The sequence below is a fragment of the Hyperolius riggenbachi genome, chromosome 4 (genome assembly GCF_040937935.1).
Source record: "Hyperolius riggenbachi isolate aHypRig1 chromosome 4, aHypRig1.pri, whole genome shotgun sequence".
NCBI lineage: Eukaryota > Metazoa > Chordata > Amphibia > Anura > Hyperoliidae > Hyperolius > Hyperolius riggenbachi.
In genome coordinates, this window is record NC_090649.1 from 191121972 (window position 1) to 191146105 (window position 24134).

A 24134-nucleotide genomic window follows, 5' to 3' on the forward strand; every position below is an offset into this window, starting at 1 on the left:
AGCAGCAACTATGCCATTCATAGCAGTACCCACAGTGATCTCCCACCCCCTGCACCCACAGCAATCCCACCAATATTCAGCACCCACATTACACTCAACCAGTAACCCCAAATATAGCAAGCACCCAGTACTTGCACCAAGCACCCTGCACCCAATACTCACAGTTGCATATATAATTGGGAGTATAGTCTTTTTACACAAAGGGAAAAAGAGAAAACCTTATGGTCCTTTTTTGGGGTAATCCACTTTCCCCTACTGAAACTTCACATGTATAGAAAGAACCTTATAGGTGAAAAAATACGGGCTATAGCTTTTCAATGCAAAAATATCAAAACTTTATTGACACAGACATAAAAAGAGTAAAAAATTCTCTGCTACAGTATGCGTTAGTCAGCCACTGGCATTGTGTAATCTACATCTGGTTGGCTCAGATGTTTTATGCTTCCTTGGTGTCCTAAATGTGCAATATCCGCAGTATTGGCAGACAGTGCTTTCTGCAACTTGGCCTGATGAAGGGCCTCCTGTGCCCGAAACGAGCGTGTCGTTGCCTTTTCTAAATTTGCACTAAAGTCTATAATTAAGCCGATGTCTGCACTATAAATTTTGTCTTGGATATATCCACAAGGAACCTCTTACAGAGAATTTTTTACTCTTTTTATGTCTGTGTCAATAAAGTTCCCAATACTCACATCCGGCCTCAATATGGCACTTAGTACTTGCATCAAGCACCCAATAGTACACCCAATACCTGCACCCCTTCACCCTATAGCTGGCACCCAGTACTCACACCTACATGGCACAGTACTTGCACCCAGCCCCAACATGGCACTCACTACTCACATCTGCACACCGCCTTCACATGGCACCCACTGTCTGCACTCACATAATTAGTACTATCACCCAAAATACCTGCACTCAGAACCCACATGACACACAATACCCACCCATAGCTAGCACCCAGTGTAGGCATGGCACCAAGTATTTGCACCTATGTGATACCCAGTACCTGAACACCCAACACCCACATGTTTCATCTGCAGTAGTTACAGTTGCACTAAGCCTCCACTTGGTGCCCAGCACCCACACCAAGCACTCACATATGACATCCAGTACTTGCACCCAGAACTCACAAAGGACTGAGTACCTGCAATCAACACCTACATGATGGTTGATACACACTCATACAGCCAGAATCCACATGACACCCTGTGCCAGAACCCACATTGCACCCAGCATCTGCCTTTAGCACCCCCATGACAACAAATACCCCACTAGCCAGCACCCATCACTCATATGTCACCATGTACTCACTCCCAGTACCCCCTTGGCCCTCAGTATTTGCACCTAAGACCCACATATCCCTATAATCAACACCCACATGGCACAGTACTCACACATCACCAAGTTCCAAAGCCATTATATGCACCCAGTACCTGTCCATGGCCAGCACCCAAATATCACCCAGTACCCATCCTTGGTCCGAACCCATATGAGACTCAGTACTCTCCCATGGCACACATCCAGACCACACATGGCACTCCCTACTCACTCATGTCCAACATCCACATGGCTCCCTGTACCAATTAGCACTCACATGGCACCCACTATCGTTTATCACCATCTGCTACTCATTCAGCATCAAATACTGCATAGCACCCACTGCAAATAAACATCCAAACACTGGACCTTGGTACCCAAAGAAGCTTGACACAGACTTTACTTTGGCATCTCGGCACCCACTGCAACTTAGCACAAAGTGAACCTTTGCGTCTTACCATCTACTGCATCTGGGCACCCACTGCACCTTGGCACTTACTGCAGTTTTGCATCTATTAATGCTTAGCAACCACTGCATATTGGTAACCACTTATTTGCCTGAAAAGAGGCTTGGGTGCTGATCAAGAGGTGAGTCTGTGCCTCCACTGTGGGCCCCACTGTGCCCACTCTAACCCACTAACAGTGGGCACCTATCACTGCTGATTTGAGGGTGGTAGCACCAAAAGAGTTGGTTGGAAGGCGACACAAAGTCTGCCTACTACTGCTATAAAGGTGTGTGTGTGTGTGTGTGTGTGTGTGTGTGGGGGGGGGGGGGTTAAGACTGCCCTGAGGTGGCCATACACTGGTCGATTTGCCCAACAAATAGATCCCTCTCTGATCGAATCTGATCAGAGAGGGATCGTATGGCACCCTTTACTGCAAACAGATTGTGAATCGATTTCAGCCTGAAACTGATCACAATCTGTGGAGCTGCCGCCCCCCCCCCCCCCCCCTGCATACATTACCTTCTCCAGCAGGCGCGAGTCCCCTGGTCTTCTCCGCTCCGGCTCCGGCTACTGAACTTCCTGTCCAGGGGAAGTTTAAACAGTAGAGGGCGCTCTACTGTTTAAACTTCCTGCCGGGACAGGAAGTTCTGTGTAGCTCTGGAGCCCGAAGCGGAGAAGAAGACCAGGGGACTCGCGCCGGCTGGAGAAGGTAATGTATACCCGCTGTATTGCGTCGGTCGTCGGGCATTCGAACGCCGCTATCGACGCACTCCCGACCCGCCGGCGACCGAGAAAAATCTTCCGCACGGATGGATCGACGGGAGTCGACGGTAACAATGGATTTCGGATGGAAATCCATCGTTCTGTCAGCGGTGTGCGCGGCGATTTCACGGCCGTTTCGATCACTGTAATCGAAACGGCCGTATTTCGGCGGGAAAATCGTTAGGTGTATGGGCCCCTTTATGCTTTCTGGAGAGGGGGTATTACATACACAATTTAGCACGATTTATCGATTTCAAATTTGAGCACCACACTCTTGAGGATCCTCTGCATGGCCTTGCCCCTTCCTGCAGTACCTACACTGACCTCTACTTTTCCTAGCATCCACCCCTTCCCCTCATAGCTGGCACCCAGTACTCACACTCACATGACATCAAGTATCTGCACCCAGGCTTAAAATTGCACCCAGTACTCACACCTGCACACAGCTTCCACATGGCCCCCACTATCTGCACCAAGCACCCACTTAACCCGTACCCGCACCCAAAGTACCCGCATTCAAAACCTATGTGATGCCCATAGCCCACCCATAGCCAGCACCCAGTAAAGGCATGGCGCCAAGTATTCGCACCCATGTCACATCCAGTACCTGTACCCAGCACCCACATGACATCGAGTACATGCACCCAGATCTTACATGGCACAAAGTATTTGCAATCAACAACCTGCATGACACTCGATACCCAACCATAGCCAGAACCCACATGACACTCAGCACTGACACCCAGAACTCACATGGCACTAAGTACCGTACTTGCAATCAACACCAGCATGGCACTCGATACCCAACCATAGCCAGAACCCACATGACACTCAGTACTTACATCCAGAACCCACATGGCACCCATCATCTGCATTCAGCAGCATGACAATCAATACCCCCCTAGCCAGAAACAAGGAGGGGGGGGGCATGCGGGGGACGGCATTGCCAGGCCCCTTTTTTAAATTTGAGCACCCCCCACTTAAGGACCCTCTGCACGGCCCTGGTATCTAATGTCAGTTTTGTGCATTTGTTTTATTGTTTCTAAATAGTTTTTAACTTGTTAAACTGCATTGTCTTTATTCAGTCTGCCACCCACGTCATCACAGCAGCAGCGTCATACATGAGGTGGGGCTATAAAGCCCGCCTCTCCATGCTAATCCATTGACGGATACTATTTAGCCGGTCCAGGAAGCCCAAACGTTACCTGAGGAAGGCGTGGAGTACGCCGAAACCGGTAGTGACGTTGGGCACTAGCGCACTGAGGACACCCCCCTCCTCGCCATCTCCGAGCTAACACCGTAGGATTACAGCAGCGGTCCCGAGGTCCTGGCCAGACTAAGGGGTAGAGTAATGACGTGGGCGGCCTCTTATATGCGATTTAAACTACACACTCATGTAAGTGCATTATAATATGCGTGTTTTATTAAAGAAAGTCTACTGCACGATTGGAGCGCTTCTCGTTTCCCCGTTTCTACAGGAAGTTTGAGCTCTGCCATAGTGTTTCCCCCCAAAATACCTGTAATCTGACAGCATTTCACCAAAAATACATGTAATTTGGCAGAGGTTCGTCCAAAATACAGATAATATGGCAATGGTTCCCCCAAAATAGACATATTCTGGCAGTAGTGGGGGGGAGACTAGACCAGAGTGGTGGCGCACAGATCTATCTACCGTGCCTAGAATAGAGTAAGTGCTCTGCCGCCCGCCCGCCCCTCATATCTGGAGGGGAGAGCGAGGGAGGGGGAGCCCTAAGGTGAGGGAAGGGGGGGGGAGATGTCCCCCCTTCCCCACCGCAGTGCCTACCGCTCCCCCTTCTCCGCTCTCCCCCGCTGGAAAATATATATTAAGAAAAAAAAAACCTGACGGTGACTGTCATGGCTGGGCGCCCCTAGGGACCCAGCGCCCGGGGCACATGTCCCACCCCAAGCTACGCCCCTGTGCGCTAATAAGCCGGTTCCGTTCAGTGTCGACTTTGATTGATGCAGTGTCAGAACGCAAACTAAAGGCATAAATGGCTTTTCCGGACAAGGTATACATTTTTAGATGCCTATGCAAACAATGAAAGCCTATGGGAATGGACAGTGTTCATTCTCACTAGGTGCTTTTCCCCATGCTGGGGACAAACACTGCAAAAGCATACTGCTGGGGCTCCCCACCGAATTGAAACAGACCAATAAGAATCCACTGTGTGGTGGGCCAATGAGAATCCCCCCTAGGGAGGGAGTATTCCTGTTGGTCTGTTTTAATCCAACAGGGAGCCCCAATGTTATTCAGTTGGCTAGTGAACACTTGAATGTGTTTTCCCCATGCAGATAAAAACAGACATGAGTGAAGCACCGCACGGATTTTCGCTATGAATTACATTAGCTTCTGTGATAAAACGTGCATGTTACTTTTCACACATACAGCAACACATGGTGTGAAGAAAACGCAAACAGAAAACCGACAGACAAGTGTGCTCCCAGCCTCAGCTTATTACACTCACTCTGTCCTCTTCTGATCGAGCAGAACTGGCAGCACTTGGGGAGGGGTATAGAGGTTGGAGGCTTGACACTGTAAACAAAACCCTGCTAACACTGAATCGGGACTGTCTACAAATCTTTTTGTTATTCCTTATCAGTGGCTGAGCAGATGCAGTCATTAGAACAACTGTGCACAGAGCAGAACGTTTTTTCTCTCTGTGCCCTTAGTTGTCAGTCTCTCAGGACAGGAAAATAAACTTTTCACCCCATGGGGCACCCTGCGGCTGCATCCCTTGCAGGGTCTATTGTTACACACCTGTAAGAGTATTTACATAAAGCGTCATAATCCCAGTGAAAATGTTACTATAGACCTCGCCTTGCAGGTGCTGAGCCCCCATCAAGTAGGGAGCACTTTATCAATGATTACCACAATGTAAAGCACATATGTTGGTAAACAACACAGAACAGCGGGTGGAGTATCTCACTGGACACTCAGCAACAGAGTTGTGGTCGCAACCTCTCTGCATGAGCAGCTGGACACAACACCGCAACTCCACAATGCGCGGTCACGGTGTATCAGCCCCTCTATAATCTGTCCCCGCCCATTTACCCAGCAGCACTGGCGCACAGTAGAGGCTGGAGGGGAAGAGTTTCTTGTTGCACTTTTCCTGTGTGCTGTGATTACATTCCGTACACGTGACTGTCTCCTCACATTTGTGGCAGTGATGGGGAAGAAGAAGGCAACATATGGTCTGGGAAGAGCCCTTATACGTGACCGCACGCAGAAGCTACGGGGACACAGAGCGCCAGACTCCTGGGTGACTGACTGACTGTGTGCTAGTGTGACATGCAGGCGGAGATGGTCACACTGCCGCATCTGACTACATACTTACCTCTCTTGGTCCTGGTGCATATGTAAACATGTCTCTGGCTACTAGCATGCCGCTATAGAGGAGAGGATCACAGTGTCAGGCTTCATTCTAGTCTCTTCCTGCAGGTGTACCTCTCTCTCTGCAGTTGGGTCTCCGACTACGTGCATGCTGCTGTAGAAGAAGTCTGAATTCTAGTCTCTTCCTCCTGGTGTACATCTTCTTGGACCTGTCATTTTTAGGATGATGCATGCTGCTATAAAAAGAGATTGTTACACTGTCATTCTGTATTCTATTTACTCTTGGGGTACTTCTTATGGGTGTAACTAGATATCACTGAGCCCCCCTGCAAAACTTTGGATTGGACACACACACACACACACACACACACACACACACACACACACACACACACACACACACACACACACACACACACACACACACACACACACACACACACACACACACACACACACACACACACACACACACACACACACACACACACACACACACACACACACACACACACACACACACACACACACACACATTTTTTGCATGCAGAATAAAAACTAACATCCTACATGATGACTCTGCACATCCTGTCAGTTTTCTCTATCAATTACATTAGCTGTTGTGAAAAACCTGCGCGTTTTCCTGCATAGAAACACTCTTGGACTGCAGAAAAATACGCACAGAAAACTGAAAGACAAGTGTGTTCCCTGCCTCAGTGGTCCTGTATATGCGTTTCTGGATATGCCCCTTGTTTTATAATTACTAAAGCTATATAAACACCTAGGGTAATTGTCTCCCAAAACAATCTACTGATAACTGAACCTGCTCTACAGGGAGGGGAGGAGAAGGATGAGTAGAATGCTTGACCAGTTGTTGAAAGGGAGGCCACTAATGCTGGAGGACATTTATAAACACTCTAGAAATTTTACCCAAAATGATTACAGGTTTCATGTAAAGAAAATCTGTGGTGTGTGCAAACCGTTAGTGTGGTCATTTTTTCTCAGAGAATCCAAGTTCCCATCTGGCCCTATATCAGATGCACATCTCACAGTCTATGTGCTTGTATCTGTGTTCTTGGTGCCCATCTAAATTACAAAACAAAAACCACCAACCACAAGCTAGCACTCCCCCATAAGTCTTCCCTCTCCCACAAAGGAGGGTGTTTCAATTGGTATGGAAGGTATACAGCTTTCTCCACTGCAGTGGTGCCCATTTTCACTCCAGCTAGGATTGCAACCTTATTTGTCCATACAAATTGTTTCGGGCAACTAAAGTCCTATGTGTGTACCAGGCTTTAGAGTCCATGTTAAGAGATACTGTCATAAAATAATAAGACAGACAGGACTGTGAAGCACTTTCAAAGAGAATATTTGCACTTGGAGTTGCCATTTTAATATCATAACTATTTCTCTAAATGCAAAAAAATAGTATCATGATTTGCTTATGTACAGTATTGGGTGCTAGTATGGTTGAGGTGACCCACAGGAAAACCTCATAGTGACGTTCTAGTAACCTGATTGGTTGTTGCTTCCTCTCCAATGACAGCACCCTCAATAAATTTTAGTTTTCAGATAGGTCGTAGTAATAAGTACACTCACCCTATTCGGCCAGTTAGAACGCTTAAAGTTGTAGAGGTTGCTGTGATTGGAAAACTGTGTTCCCTGTGAGGTTCCCCGGTGGGTTACCTCAACCTTACTAGCTCCCATTAATGTCTTCTTTCTCTATTAAAATTTCACAGATTTATGAGTTTCACTGGTTTCTGTCTTAACTCTAATCTGTAGTTTCTTCCTTTTGCAGCTGCACACAAGTGAGCTGAATGACGGATATGACTGGGGCAGACTTAATCTCCAGTCAGTGACAGAACAAAGCTCTATTGATGATTTCCTTGCCACAGCAGAGTTAGCAGGAACAGAATTTGTTGCAGGTGAGTGACATGAAGAAAACACGTTTGTGCTAATACACATTATGTATTGTAAACTACAGAGGGATAGGCTAGCTCTTGCGTAAAAGGAGGATGATAATGTTGATGTATCATTAGTGACATGATTTGATGATATGAAATTCCATTTGACAGCTGTCGGGGTTGTTCTGGCTGACAAAAGAGTGCTGTGGAGTGTTTCAGAAGCTGCTTGTGTGCAGCCATTCACAAGAGGTGCTCACTGACCTATATCAGGAGAAGCTGCTTATAAGTCTCTGGCTGACAACCAGAGAAGCTAGTTTATGGGAGATCGGTGCTGTACATTTTCTGGTAAAATATGTGCGAGAGATGAAGAAATGTATAAATATTACAATAATAACATGTAATGCATTTATGACCGGTACTCTCAGGTACTGTTATTTTGGCATTGTATGTCATGCTTTTTACTGTCATGGATTTAAGAACTTTATATGAAACTATAACCTGTGACCACATAGGTATGGGACAGTACTTGTGTGGTCAGGCTGGAGTCTGGAAGTTTATCATAATACAAAACGGTTTTCATTAGATCCTGAAACCATAGCTCACAAAGTGCTGCACCCATGTCTTGTCTTATGCCATCTGACTGTGATTAATGTACATATAATTTTGCATGCAACAGAGGCATGGTTCCCTACTGCTGTTCAAAGTATTTATTGTCTGTGATTTATTTTTCCCACTGAATCTGGTTATACACTTCACATGTGAAAAGATTGGCTGCCGTCCGTCGGCCGGGCGCTTGCTGGCGCTGGGCACAAGTGGTGGAAAGCCCCCACATATAGTAGCATCTGAGCACATTGTTTGCCGTGCTCCGACATGACAAGAGACTTTTTTGGTGCTAGGTGATGTCTTTGTGTGTCAAACGAATGCTGCCATTCGCATGCATGTAACTGCAGTTGAATGCACCATTCAGCTGCAGTTACATACATGCGAATGGCAGCATTCGTTTGACACACAAAGACATCACCTAGCACCAAAAAAGTCTCTTGTCATGTCGGAGCACGGCAAACAATGTGCTCAGATGCTACTATATGTGGGGGCTTTCCACCACTTGTGCCCAGCGCCAGCAAGTGCCCGGCCGATGGACGAGAGCACCTGGCATGCACTGAATTCACCACCTTCAGCTGCTTGTGGAAAAGAGGCCTAAATCTGACTGATCCACCATCTCTAATTGTTCGTTCACACTTGAGCGGGAATCGCGCATCCTGCTGATCTCTTTGGCTGCAGTTGTATCTGAATCGCACACTGGAAACAAGCATGCAGCAAATCAGGTCAGACTTGGGTCTGAAAATGTGATCTGCATGCTTGTTCAGGGTTTATAGCTAAAAGTATTCGAGGCTGAGGATTAGCAGGACAGCCAGGCAATGTGCATTGTTTAAAAGATTCAGATTCCCTTTTAAAGAGACTCTGTAACAAAATTTTCAGCCTTATTTTTTCTATCCGATAAGTTCCTATACCTGTTCTAATGTGCTCTGGAAAACACACACACACACCACACCACACCACACCACACCACACCACACCACACACACCACTTCCTGGTTAGCGGCCATGTTTTTTGTTTGTAAACACTGCCTAACACTGGCGATTAAAAGCCAGGATTGCGGCGGAAACGGCAAAGAGGGATCCAGGAGACCACAGTGACTTGATTGGTATGTTTTCTTTTTATTGTACAAATCGGACAGTACATATTCTCTTTAAAGCAGTAGGATCAGCCATACTATGCCAGGGAAAAAAACACATATATAAGTAGATAAATATTTGATCTACTTACATAGCACATGTATTATACTGTCAACGTTTTGATTTCAGTGAATGTTATATAGTAAATGACAAGAATTCTGTTCCTGGTGGGGGCCATGTCTTTTGCCCACAGTTAAGGCTAACTCGTGATGTCATTTCTGCCCTTTACTTTTTTTCTTGTCTCCAATCGCTGAGTCGCCTCAGCCTTGCTTGTAAACACAAGTGAGTAGGGGATTAGGTTTCAGATAAGCAGCTGGCAGGGAAATAAAGGGAAGAGGAGGAATAGATTTTAGATAAAAAGAACCCCCAGCATGCAATTCTTTGGCACCGACTACTAAAGGGCCAGTGCTCCTTAAGTATGTGATAACTCCAAATCATAACAGCAGAAAAAGTTTTGAAAGTTTTGAAATTCAAATGTGATCAGCACCCACGGTTTCGAAAAAACGTAGGTGGAGTGCTATGACCATCCGACCTCCAGTACCCCTGGGACAGCAGCAAGCGATTCCAAAAAAGTGGTGAGCACCTCCACAATAGCTCTTTTACTTTAAAACATAGCTCTTTATTCAAAATACTTAAAAGCCATAAAAATAGATGGACAAAAGTATGGGGCTGGATTCCAGCGACAGCCCGCTGTTTCAGACCTCTCAGCCTTTCCTCAGGCTTGACAGTCCCACACTAAACGCTATTCACAACAACCATCTTTTATACTAGCCTCTCATCGCACAAGCCAATCATAGAAGGCCACTTTCTGGAGGACCTGATGGAAGACTGCCGAGGCTTGAAAAGGACCAATGGGATCATGGAGTATAGATCCACTGTGCAAAACCAAGTCCTGCACCAGCAAGATCCCTCCGCCATAAAATACTACACTGTTAAATTGCTAATCATAGCGCTAAATTGCACCTTATATTGGCCATCAGCGCTCCCAATTCACTGCCACATTGTCACCAACATATAGGCAAACAATCACCCAAAGTTCCTAAAAAAAGATTAAATCACAAACTCCCATTCCCCACGCTGCAGCCACCTCGTACCCACCTAATGCATGCTTTGATTTAGAGCTATGTTTTAAAGTAAAAGAGCTATTGTGCAGGTGCTGACCACTTTTTTTGGAATTGAAAGTTTTGAATGCAGGCTTGGCATCTTTATCACTTAATACACTCAGACCAGTTGCTATTGAAATTTGATTTTTATGGTGACGATACCGCTTAAAGTATACATAGGTGCACAGCTGCAGCTTGATGTACACTATAGATTTTTGAACTTGAAGAGTTCAATTCCATAAATAATACTTCAAATTTTTACTGTGAATGTACTAGAAAAAAAAATTAGCAGTTATTTTTCACTAATGCCATAGTTCAGCCTCCCATTATTTTAATTCATGTGTCCCAAAACCATACCGATCACTTAATTGTCTTCTCACCTAAATTGACCCTAGACTACAATTGGCATATGACTATAGGAGGGAATAGATTGTGAGCTCCTTTTTGCGGGACAGTTAGTGACAAGACTGTATACTCTATAAAGCACTGCGTAAGATGTTGGTGCTGTATAAATAGTAAATAATAAAGTAGGAATTTAGAAAGTTTTACATTTAATATACCTGGCAGCCAGACTACTGTAGTTCCCTCTTGCCCAGCAGTGTGGAAGTTGCTTCTGCGCCACAGAGCAGATCTCCTGACCCAGCTTGCACCCCCTCCCCAAAGAACGACTCAGATCTTTGTGGCCAGCGCTGGAGTTACAGTTCCTCTGTTCTCTTTGTATAGTAAAGCATGTCTCTCTTCCCACACCCTCCCCAGTGTGTTTGTAAAACTGTTTACCTCTTATTACTTTGTCCTGCCTGCAATAAAAACTTATTTTATTTCAACTCTTTTTAAGACTCTGAGACAGGAGTGAGTAGGGTTACAGGTTTTTTTTTTTTTTTTTTGTACACTAAGAGCTAATACAAGAAGAAAAGACTCCGCTCAGCTTTAGTACATAAATGCTGTCCAAAGAGAGTCCATCTCGCAGCAGAGGGAGGAGATGGGCAGGAAAGTACTGGCTAGCTTCGTCTTTCCAGCTCCTTCCTGACCATCTTAGGTGGGCAATGATGTTACGGGGAGTAGCTTGGGCAGCTGTCTGTCCAATAAAATTGAACTGTCATCTCAATAGAAAATGGAGCTACATGACCCAGCAAGCCAGACATTGTACATGTGTTTGTTGTGAAGAGTACAGATATGTAATGTACAAAGGTTTGTACATTTCTGGTGAATGTAAATGTATTGGCAGAGCTGAAGCAAATCTTGTGTGGCCAGTATAATGCTTAGGTTTTGTGCACAGACATTCTACTTCACTGCTCTCATCATGCATTACTTTCTCTTTTGCTAACAGAGAAACTGAATATACAGTTCATCCCAGCTGAAGCCAGAGCTGGTCTGCTAACATCTGAGGAGACCAACAGAATCCATAAACTGCAGGAAGAGAATAAACAGTTTTTATGCATTCCAAGAAGGTAGAGATGGACTGCTTAGAATTCAGTTGCTTTTGTTTATGCTACAAGCAGACACACACTAGATGCTTGTTTTATTTCATTCGGATATAGAGCATCTATGTTTATAAGCATACAATTCTGTTATGGCTATATCGCACACACAGATTTTCAGCATCAACAAATGTCCTGCTACACTTGCAGTTAATATTATCCAGGGTCACTGCTATCAATTGTCACATTAGCAGCAGCTTATAGCTACAAAGACCCATTGCAACTAGCAACAAACTTCTGATACAAAGCTGCTATCTGACATGGCCCTGAGGCTTAGCTTTACACTGTCCACAATATAGTTTAGCTATGGTGACATTTTACTTCAAAAGGTGAGTATTGGAGACTTTCTGTAACGCTTCATTGACTAAGGTCAACCTGTGTAATATATGCCCTTTTAAAAATGTTATCCTTCAGACATTGAACCTCAAGGAAAGTATAGGGGACTAAAAGAGACTGAAAAGCACTCCTACTAAAAGGCAAAGCTTAGTGCGGTTTGCCTTCTGCTCAGAACCGCTGGTCTATAGCAAGCCTTTAGCTTTACATTTTTCAGAACCACACCAACTCTAGCTATAGGCTTGCTATACACCAGCGGTTCTGGATGCAAGCCTGGCTTCAGGGGCATAAAGAGATCATTTGCATATTCAGTAGCGGTACATTGTGGGTAACCACAGATGTTGATTAACAGCTGAATTATCGCAAATAGAATATTTGTGTTCTTACTGAAAATGCTTGCCATTGTTACAAGTGTAAGAAAGAGGACAACACTTTTACAGACCTGTTAGACTCATGAAACAATAAACAGCCATTAGCACACTAAAACATGCACATTTTTTCTTAGTGATCTTTCAAAGTAGATTTATAAAGAAATTAATTTTGTAACTGATTTAAAGCGGATCCGAGATGAAAAACTAACTATAACAAGTAACTTGTCTATATATTTTATATAAAGTTTAGATAGTTTACAGCAAATCTAGCTGCAAAAAGCTTCAATAGAATATAATTTCCCAGTACGTCAGCTCAGACAGCACCCCTAATGAGACTTGTCTCCCTCCAACACACGGACAGGAATCTGCAAAAGATTTAAATTTGCATAATAGGCGGCCCCAGTATATAAGGCATTAGTCATCAATTACCTTCAGTTCTAGTTTCCTGTCCGGACGTGTAGGAGGGAGAGGTCTCCAGGGAGCCATCTAGTCAGGCGGCTGGGGCTCTGTTGGGGAGGTTTTCCTGGGCAGTCCGCTTCAGGGGGAGCGGTGTGGAGCCTGGCAGCACTTAGGAGGCTTCTCCTAGGAAGGCGGCGTTTTTATGCGTGCAGGGGCACGCAATGGAAACTTCCGATGCGGAAATCCGGAAGTGGTCACGACGCTGGCGTCCCACGTGACCCGGAAGTGCAGCAGGCGGCAGGGGCCGCGGCGGTGAGCTGCTTCAGCTGGGGATTATGCAAATTCTTCAGGAGCAGGTATTTTAGCCTCTCAAATCCTGGTCTCAGATGTGTTGTAAGCTGGGATCATGGAGGACGCTGTAGGACCCTCTCCAGCATTATCTGTGGAGTCTGGCTCCGAAACCCCTCTGGCAAGTGGTTATATGCACACTGCTTAGCTAGCTTTTCTATGACTTATTTCATGGGGGTTCTTGGCTAATTTAGATTTGTTTGTTTGTGTTTTTAGTCCAAAAAATCTGATAAATCGAGTGCGCACTCCAGTCAGGACAGACGCACAGACACCAAGGTTGAGAAAAAATGTGCTATCTGCAACAATCGCATCTCTTCTTCCTCCTCTAAGAAATTATGCCAATATTGCACCGATAAGATTGTAAAGAATGAGTCTCCTGCTGTGTTTAAAGACTTGATGGGCTGGATGAGAGCAGAAATGTCTACTGCTATTAAGGAGATAAAGGATTCGGCTATGAGCACTGCTTCTACCTCTAATATTTCTACTGTGCCTGTTGTGTTGCCTGTGGATCCTATTGCAAACATTTCTGGAATAGTTGTTACGAATCCTCCTGCTGCTGCTATGTCTCCAGCTGGATCAGGTGCCGCCCTTCCTATTCCTCTGGGAACTAAGAGAAAGAGGTCGGGGGAAGATTTGGGTGAATCTGAACTATCAGAGGGAGAGATTTCTGCATTTAAGGAAATTTCTGAGGAGGAGGCAGTGATTAAGGGAAGCAGACCACATAGGTTTGCCTTCTCTCCTGAGCTTATGAAAGACTTTATTGCTGCCATGCATAAAACAATGGGTATAAAGACTGAGCAGAGATCCTTGACAGCCCTTGATCAGATGTATGAAAGTTTGACGGATCCCCAATCTCAATTTATCCCTGTTCATTCCTCTCTGAAGTCCGTGATTAAGAGAGAATGGGATAGTCCTGAGAAAAGAGCCTTTTGGCCTAGATCTATGTCTAGTCACTATCCTTTTAATCCGGATGACCAGGCTTTTTGGGGACCTCCGCCTAAGCTAGATCCGTCATTATCGAGGGTTTCAAGGAAGACTGACTTGTTGTTTGAAGATTTTGGCAATCTTAGGGATCCCATTGACAAAAAAATGGACAATATCCTTCGTAGGGCCTGGGAATCATCGTCATTAACATTTAAGCCGGCAGTGGCTTCCACCGCAGTAGGGAGATCTTTGAAAACATGGCTCTTGGATGTACAATCCAAGATTGCCTCAGGTGTACCGAGAGAGGAGATACTTAACGACTTCCCAAATCTGTTTAATGCTACGGACTATCTCACTGATGCTGCTGATGACACTGTGAAATTAACTGCAAGAACAACTGCTTTAGTAAATTCCGCTAGAAGAGGGGTTTGGGTAAAGACTTGGGGGGGTGATAATTCCTCTAAATCAAGACTTTGTGGCATTCCCTGTGAAGGGGGTCTTTTGTTTGGATCGAAACTTGATGAGACCTTAGATAGAACCGCTGACACTAAGAAAAACTTCCCCACTAAGAGAAGGTCCTTTCAATACAAACGGTCCTTTCGCGGGCCCCCAAAGTCAGAATCCAATGAGCGTCCCACCACCTCCAGAAAGAGGTGGGCCCCTTACAGAAATCAGAGAGGGAAGCCCAATCCCCCCTCAACTAGCAAGACTACAAAACAATGACATCAGGCTTCCAGTGGGAGGGAGGTTAGCCCACTTTTACGAAATATGGCATCAGTACTTCACAAACCCATGGCTTCTGCACATTGTCCTGGAAGGATACAAAATAGAGTTCGAAATGTTACCTCCCAAAAGATTCTTTGTCACTCCTCTGCCATTAGGACATACAAAACAACTAGCCCTTCAGGCCGAAGTAAAATCCTTGCTTCTCAAAAGGGTAATTCGGGAGGTCCCCTCATGTCAAAGGGGTCGGGGGTTTTACTCTCCAGTATTTCTTGTTCCAAAGTCACAAGGAGGCTTTCGCTTCATTCTCAACTTAAAAGGTCTAAACAAGTCAGTAAAGTACAGGAAGTTCAGAATGAACAACATTATCTCTGTGATTCATCTTTTACAGAAGGACAGTTTCCTTGCATCTCTGGACCTGAAAGATGCGTACCTGCATATTCCCATTCATCTCTCCTCTCAGCAATTCCTCAGATTTGCAGTCCAGTTGGACGGAAAGGTAAGACATTTTCAATTTAATGCTCTTCCTTTCGGGCTATCCTCTGCGCCCTGGTTGTTTACTAAAGTCATGTCAGAGGTCTTAGCAGTTCTAAGACTGAAGTCTGTTAATGTTATTGCATATTTGGATGACTTATTGCTTTGGGGTTCCTCTGAGAGGTTACTGTATGCCCATTTGGACTCATGTCTCTCATTCCTTCAGTCCCTGGGTTGGCTTGTCAACTGGGAGAAATCCTCTCTGACCCCTTGTCAATCTATGGAATATCTAGGGTTCAACATTGACACTGTTAATGAAAGAATTTTTCTGACTGATAAGAAGATTTCTTCTATACTAAATACTGTTCTTTCTTTTCAGAAATCAAGATCAGTCTCGCTGAGAAGGGCCATGGCCACATTGGGTCACTTAACAGCCTCATTCCCGGCAGTTCAGTGGGGCCAGCTCCACTCAAGGGAATTACAAGTGTGAATTCTAAAGAACTGGAACAGGAGGTCAAGTTCCCTAGACAAGGCGGTGATGATTCCCCACAGTATCAAGGTATCCTTGATGTGGTGGCAGATCAAGAAGCATCTATCCGTGGGTCGTCTCTGGAATTATCCATCTCAGACGACGATAACGACGGATGCCAGTGCGTGGGGATGGGGGGCCCACATGGACTTTCGACCAGCTCAGGGTCAGTGGTCAGACCAGATGAAATCAAGCTCCTCCAACAGCAGGGAGCTCGAAGCAGTATGGCAGGCCTTACAGTTTTTCAGCAGCCAGATCCAGGGCCATCATGTTCTAATAAGATCAGACAACAGCAGTGTGGTGGCTTATGTGAACCGTCAAGGAGGAACAAGGAGTCACCTTCTGTGGTGCCAATCGGGTCGCATTCTCAGATGGGCGGAAGCAAATCTGGAATCATTGAGGGCAGTCCACTTGAAAGGGACCTCAAATCACCTGGCAGACTTGTTGAGTCGGAAAGCTTTGGATCAGAACGAATGGTCAGTCAATCCTCAGATTCTTCTGGAAATTACATCTCATTGGGGATGTCCGGAGATAGACTTATTCGCAAGGAAAGAGAATGCCAGGTGTCGGAAGTTCTGTTCCCTCCACCCGAAAGACAATCCTTGGGCAGTGGACGCCTTCTCAGTGAATTGGGGCTTCCATTTGATGTATGCGTTTCCTCCAATACCTCTGTTATCCAGGGTTTTGAACAAGATTATACAGGACCAAGCACGAGTTATTCTGATTGCGCCATTCTGGCCAAAGAGACCCTGGTTCACGTTACTTCAAGCCTTGAGGGTATCCGAACCAATCAATCTTCCTCCTCATCCGGAGCTTCTGTCTCAGGGGCCATTCTTTCATCAAAATCCGGAGCTTCTGCATCTTAAGGCATGGAACCTGAATGGGGATTGTTAAAGGCAAGAGGTTTCTCAGATGAGTTGGCTGGCACTTTAATCCAGAGTAGGAAGAAGGTGACTCGTCAGATCTATCAAAAAACCTGGAAGATCTTTAATGAGTGGTGTGTTGAGAGATCAATGGTCAACAATTCCCTGGCTTCAGTCCTGGAGTTTTTACAATCTGGATTCCAGAAGGGGCTCAGTACCAGCACCCTAAAAGTCCAGACGTCTGCTCTGAGCGTTTTCCTGGAGAGAAGATTAGCCCAGGAGGAGTTGGTTATACGTTTCTTTGAGGCATTAAAGAGAATTAAGCCTGTGGTGAGAACAAGGATACCTCCTTGGGACTTGAATATTGTGTTGCAAGGTTTATGTAAACCTCCATTTGAACCTTTAGAACAAGCATCTGATAAGTTTTTATCCTTAAAGACATCATTCCTCTTGGCAATCACAACCGCAAGAAGATTGGGAGAGTTGCAGGCCCTATCCATAAAAGAGCCGTATTGTGTGGTCTCAGAGGATAGGATCACCCTACGATTGGACATTGCATTTTTGCCTAAAGTAGTATCTAAGTTTCACAGATCGTAAGAATTGTTCATTCCTTCCTTTTGTGATAATCCAGCTAATGACAAAGAAAGGACGCTTCATTGTTTAGATGTTCGGAGATGCTTGCTTCAATACCTGGAAAGGACTAAATCCTGGAGGAAGACCGAGGCAATGTTTGTAATCTTCTCAGGGAATGCCAGGGGAAGTAAAGCTTCTAAACCAACACTTGCAAGATGGATCAAACAAGCGATTACTGAAGCTTATCAAATACAGGGCAGGCAGCTGTCCTTCCCAGTAAAAGCACATTCCACGAGAGCTGTATCAACTTCATGGGCAGAGAGGGCAGGAGCCTCGATAGAACAGATATGCAGGGCAGCAACCTGGTCCAGCCAGAACACGTTCGTGAAGCACTATAGGCTTAATGTTTTGGCTAATTCTGACCTATCCTTTGGCAGAAAAGTTCTGCAGGCTGTAGTCCCTCCCTGAATTTATATATCGTGTATATCGTCTCATTAGGGGTGCTGTCTGAGCTGACGTACTGGGAAAGACCAAATTACTTACGGTAACGTCTTTTCCAGTAGTCGCGAAGACAGCACCCCTACAACCCACCCTGGGTAAAAAAAAAAAAAAAAAAAAAGATTATATGAGCATTATTACGTTGTCCGTGTCTTTTGTATAGAACTGAAGGTAATTGATGACTAATGCCTTATATACTGGGGCCGCCTATTATGCAAATTTAAATCTTTTGCAGATTCCTGTCCGTGTGTTGGAGGGAGACAAGTCTCATTAGGGGTACTGTCTTCGCGACTACTGGAAAAGACGTTACCGTAAGTAATTTGGTCTTTCTTCCTGTGATACGACAGCAGCCATGTTGTTTGTAAACATTACACACAGGCAAGCTTATCTGCATCTTCAGCACTCAGCCTGTGAGAAAAACCTAATCCCCCCCCCTCCTCCCCTTTGCCTCTGAAATCTCTGGCTAGTAATACCTCCCCCTCCTCCTACCCAGACTGAACTCCCATGAGTCCTTGCTACTGTCTGAAAATGCCAAGGCTCTCTGAAAAGCTGTGGGCAAGGCTTGTTTAGGTTATAGGGAATTAGAGTATTAAAACAAAAAAGTATTTGGCTTGAGGAATGCCCTATTACCAAATGGAAAAGGAACACAATTATGCAATGAGTAAAAGTTCATCTCGGATCCATTTTAACTTAAGGGTATGTTTGTTTAATGCTTCTCTTTTAAAATAAATAATATTGTGCTTCTGTCTGCATCCAGGCCACACTGGGATGAAAACACCAGTGCAGAAGCTCTGAAGCAGGCGGAGCGGGAAAACTTCCTGGAGTGGAGGCGGCAGCTTGCTAAGTATGAAGTTTGGTCATGTATCCTGCATACCTTTGATGGTTGTACCACTTCTTAATTGTGTCTTTCATCTCATCAGACTTGAAGAAGAAAAGAAGCTAATTCTTACACCATTCGAGCGCAACCTAGACTTCTGGCGTCAGCTGTGGAGAGTTATCGAAAGGAGGTAAAACAAATTCTGGAAAAGTGGCCTTTGGATGCATAAATGTCAGGAAATAGCTTTTGGATGACCCACAAGCTGCTTGCTTGTGCCAGTGCAGCTAAATCCGCTTCTCCATATCTGTCTGGCCTCAGAGTCAAGGCATACCCTCCATTAGACAAGTATTTAGCTTAACAGACTTACTCAAATGGAAATAAAAATGTGATGATAAAGAAAATGAAGCCCTGTGAACTTCTGTATCCCTGTGGTAGCATCGCATTAATAGACATTTGATGTAAAAGAGAGTTGCCACTGTGCTACTTGATGCCCGCTTATGCCAGGTGTGCCCTGTGATTTTTTTTTTTTCTTACAAGAGTACAACCTCTCACACTTTCCATAGAACAAAAAAAGATTTCACTATGCCGTGATCTCTCTAAACTTAGCAAAACTCCACTACGTGGAAACTGGACCTCCCCCATTGTTCATCTGTTTATCACAGCTATACTCACTAACTTACTTATAGGTGAACAAATACTGAGAATTCATCAAAGGGGATAAGAAGTAATGGTATGTACAGACCACAGAACTTCTGACTTTTTGGACTGAGGATCCTCTTGCTTCTTCTACCCTGCCCTATTAAATAGGATAATATGTGCCTCTAAGCAGAGCAAAACTGCCACTGCCTGCTGACAGAGCAGAGATCACAAAGATAGCTGGGAAACTGTAGTGCTTAGAGAATAGTGTGGATAAAAGAGGTGAGTCTGTGGCCATAAAGGGGCAAACTGAAGAAGAATGCAGAGAGAGGTCCCATGTACAGCAATGTGATCATCAAAGTGTCAGGCTATGATGAAAACAATTAATGCTAATGCTAATATCCTATCAGATAGCTGCCTGATAACGCAGAAAACAGCAATGCTCTATATTTGTGACTGGAGATATACTTAAATATAAGTGGTAACAATGGGAAGTGGTAGTTTCAAATTAACCACTTGAGGGCCACAGTCTTTTCGCCCCTTAAGAACCAGAGCCTTTTTCTCCATTCAGACCACTGCAGCTTTCACGGTTTATTGCTCGCTCATACAACCTACCACCTAAATGAATTTTACCTCCTTTTCTTGTCACTAATACAGCTTTCTTTTGGTGCTATTTGATTTCTGCTGCGAGTTTTACTTTATCTTATATTCATCAAAAAAGACATGAATTTTGTCAAAAAAATGACTTTAACTTTCTGTGCTGACATTTTTCAAATAAAGTAAAATTTCCTATACATTTGAGCGCGAAAGTTAATCTGCTACATGTCTTTGATAAAAAAAACAAAAAAAACCAAAAAACATTCAGTGTATATTTATTGATTTATTGGATTGGGTAAAAGTTATAGCGTTTACAAACTATGGTGCCAAAAGTGAATTTTCCCATTTTGAAGCATCTCTGACTTTTCTGACCCCCTGTCATGTTTCATGAGGGGCTAGAATTCCAGGATAGTATAAATACCCCCCAAATGACCCCATTTTGGAAAGAAGACATCCCAAAGTATTCACTGAGAGGCATGGTGAGTTCATAGAAGATTTTATTTTTTGTCACAAGTTAGCGGAAAATGACACTTTGTGACAAAAAAAAAAGTTTCCATTTCTTCTAACTTGCGACAAAAAAAAAATGAAATCTGCCACGGACTCACTATGCTCCTCTCTGAATACCTTGAAGTGTCTACTTTCCAAAATGGGGTCATTTGTGGGGTGTGTTCACTGTCCTGGCATTTTGGGCCTAATTGTAAGCACCCCTGTAAAGCCTAAAGATGCTCATTGGACTTTGGGCCCCTTAGCGCAGTTAGGCTGCAAAAAAGTGCCACACATGTGGTATTGCCGTACTCAGGAGAAGTAGTATAATGTGTTTTGGGGTGTATTTTTACACATACCCATGCTGGGTGGGTGAAATGTCTCCGTAAAAGACAATTTTTTTTATTTTTTTTACACACAATTGTCTATTCACAGAGATATTTCTCCCACTCAGCATGGGTATGTGTAAAAATACACCCCAAAACACATTATACTACTTCTCCTGAGTACGGCGATACCACTTGTGGCACTTTTTTGCACCCTAATTGCGCTAAGGGGCCCAAAGTCCAATGAGTACCTTTAGGATTTCACAGGTCATTTTGCGACATTTGGTTTCAAGACTACTCCTCGCGGTTTAGGGCCCCTAAAATGCCAGGGCAGTATAGGAACCCCACAAATAACCCCATTTTAGAAAGAAGACACCCCAAGGTATTCCGTTAGGAGTATGGTGAGTTCATAGAAGATTTATTTTTTTGTCACAAAGTAGTGGAAATTGATTTTAATTGTGTTTTTCACAAAGTGTCATTTTCCGCTAACTTGTGACAAAAAATAAAATCTTCTATGAACTCACCATACTCCTAACGGAATACCTTTGGGTGTCTTCTTTCTAAAATGGGGTAATTTGTGGGGTTCCTATACTGCCCTGGCATTTTAGGGGCCCTAAACCGTGAGGAGTAGTCTTGAAACCAAATGTCGCAAAATGACCTGTGAAATCCTAAAGTTACTCATTGGACTTTAGGCCCCTTAGCGCACTTAGGGTGCAAAAAAGTGCCACACATGTGGTACCGCCGTACTCAGGAGAAGTAGTATAATATGTTTTGTGGTGTATTTTTGCACATACAGATGCTGGGTGGGAGAAATATCTCTGTAAATGACAATTGTTTGATTTTTTTTTTACACACAATTGTCCATTTACAGAGAGATTTCTCATACCCAGCATGGGTATGTATACAAATACACCCCAAAACACATTATTCTACTTCTTCTGAGTACAGCGATACCACATGTGACACTTCTTTGCAACCTAGGTGCGCTAAGGGGCCTAACGTCCTATTCACAGGTATTTGAGGCATTTGGATTCTAGACTACTCCTCACGGTTTTGGGCCCCTAAAATGCCAGGGCAGTATAGGAACCCTACAAGTGACCCCATTTTAGAAAGACACCCCAAGGTATTCTGTTAGGAGTATGGTGAGTTCATAGAAGAATTTTTTTTTTGTCACGCCCCGCAAGGGGCAGGTTAGGGGCTGATTGAAGGGTGGCAGTGACAGGGGGTGATTGATGGGTGGCAGTGACAGGGGGTGATTGATGGGTGGCAGTGACAGGGGGTGATTGATGGGGGATTGGCAGGTGATCAGGGGGGATAGATGCATACAGTACACAGGGGAGGGGTCTGGGGAGAATCTGAGGGGTGGGCGGGTGATCAGGAGGGAGCAGGGGGCAGTTTAGGGTTAAAAAAAAATAGCGTTGACAGAAAGTGACAGGGAGTGATTGATGGGTGACTAGGGGGGTGGGTGAGCGCGCCCAGACTGGTGCTGCTGCTCTCTAAGACTGCTCCAGACATTACATCTCATTTCTGCTACCTTAAACCTCTTAATGGAAAGACTGGACCGGAATTTCAGTGGATTCTAATGTAGCACTTCTCCAGCAACACCTATAACCTTTCAGAACACCTGGATTACTTGGGATGGCAAAGATTTAAGCTGGATTGGATCTTCCTTGGTATCGCACACGGCTGAACACTGCACACCTTCCTTGGAATTGACCTGAGACCTTAAAGACTTTCTGCCTCTTTGTGCCCGCCCTCTCCCATCCTGTGAGTAACTTTCATCGATTATCTACAGCATCTATGCTCAATAGACTATATTTTTCTACATATACTATATATTATATCTTCAAATTCCTAAACAAAGGACTGTGTTTTCAAATCCATGCTGTCCATCCATACATCTCTATGTAAGGACAATTCAGTCTATACAGGCCCTTTGATCTCTGCAGGACACCAGCCACAGCTGAGAAAGTTCACACCTTGACTCTAAATAGGGCCTTTCTCAGAAGGAGCCCTGAGCTGTCTCTTGTACACAGGAATCATATTCATTCAAAGGACCCAAAATACAGAGGAATCCTATTCATCACCTCTCTGGCAAAAACTACAGCTCATCAGAAATTATGGATCACTTTGGATGGCTGAGATTTAAACTGGATTAAAATTGGACTTGGACTGAAAATGCCTAGCCTGCTAGAAGCTGACCTCAAACTTTGAAATTCTTCAACTTTCTTCAACCCTCAGCTCCTGATCCGTCTTACAGCTTGCAAAAGCCCCCTTCCCTTTGATCTCAGCAGGATGTCTATCAGCTGTCCAAATGTCACCTTAAGGGCCCGTTTCCACTAGGGCGGTTTCGCCAGCGATTCGGCAGAGTTTCCCCGCACATCATTCGCATGGGGAAACTCTGCCATAGGGGATGACGGCGCCACGGCAGAATCGCTTGCGGGAGCGATTCGCACGGAACCCCCCGCAGATTTCGCCACAGAGGCTGCGAATCCCATAGCCGTGCATGGCACGGCTCATGGGATTCGCCTGCGATCCCGCGCACCGGCTCAGTGCGGTGTGCGTCTGCGAGACGCACGCCGCACTAGTGGAGACGAGCCCTTAAAATACTCAGCTGAGATGCTTATCTTTATTGCAACCTCTGTTCTCAAGAAACTCTTACAAATAGATTCTACTTTGATTACCCCTCTAAAATCCCTTGGAATTCTCAAGAAAACAAGGCGGGGCAAGAGGGGAAGACGTGCAGGCACCCATAACTCAAAGCCTAAGCAATCCTCACATATCTATAAATCAGCTGTATTAGTAAAGGACCCAGAAAACAGAGACAGCTACCACACTCCTGATTACAACCCCCAGCCAGGAGCTAGGAACACAGGCCTCAAAGTTAAGGCAAACAACATTAAAGCAGTACTCTACAATGCCAGGTCCATAAACAACAAAACAGCAGTTATTCATGATCTAATAGAGGCTTCAGATATAGCTTTAATTACAGAGACATGGTTGGATCAGAACTCAGGACCCACTCTTGCGGCTGCGGTACCAGACAATTACTCAGTTTTACACTGTGAACGGCAAAACCGCAAGGGAGGAGGATTAGCTTTGTGCTTCAAATCCAGTTTGAATATTAAACCCCTTGCTGTA

The 24134-nt window shown here is 44.7% G+C and overlaps 1 protein-coding gene across 1 annotated transcript in view; it reads left to right on the forward strand.

Annotated features, from left to right (window-relative positions):
- Positions 1-5610: 5610 nt before the first annotated feature.
- LSG1 (large 60S subunit nuclear export GTPase 1) overlaps positions 5611-24134 on the forward strand; it is a 42963-nt gene continuing 24439 nt past the window's right edge. The window contains exons 1-5 of the mRNA XM_068281155.1: positions 5611-5806; positions 7676-7802; positions 11949-12069; positions 18892-18978; positions 19055-19141. Coding sequence (XP_068137256.1) covers positions 5714-5806; positions 7676-7802; positions 11949-12069; positions 18892-18978; positions 19055-19141 — 515 coding nt within the window. The 5' untranslated portion in view covers positions 5611-5713. The remainder of the gene's footprint in view (positions 5807-7675; positions 7803-11948; positions 12070-18891; positions 18979-19054; positions 19142-24134) is intronic.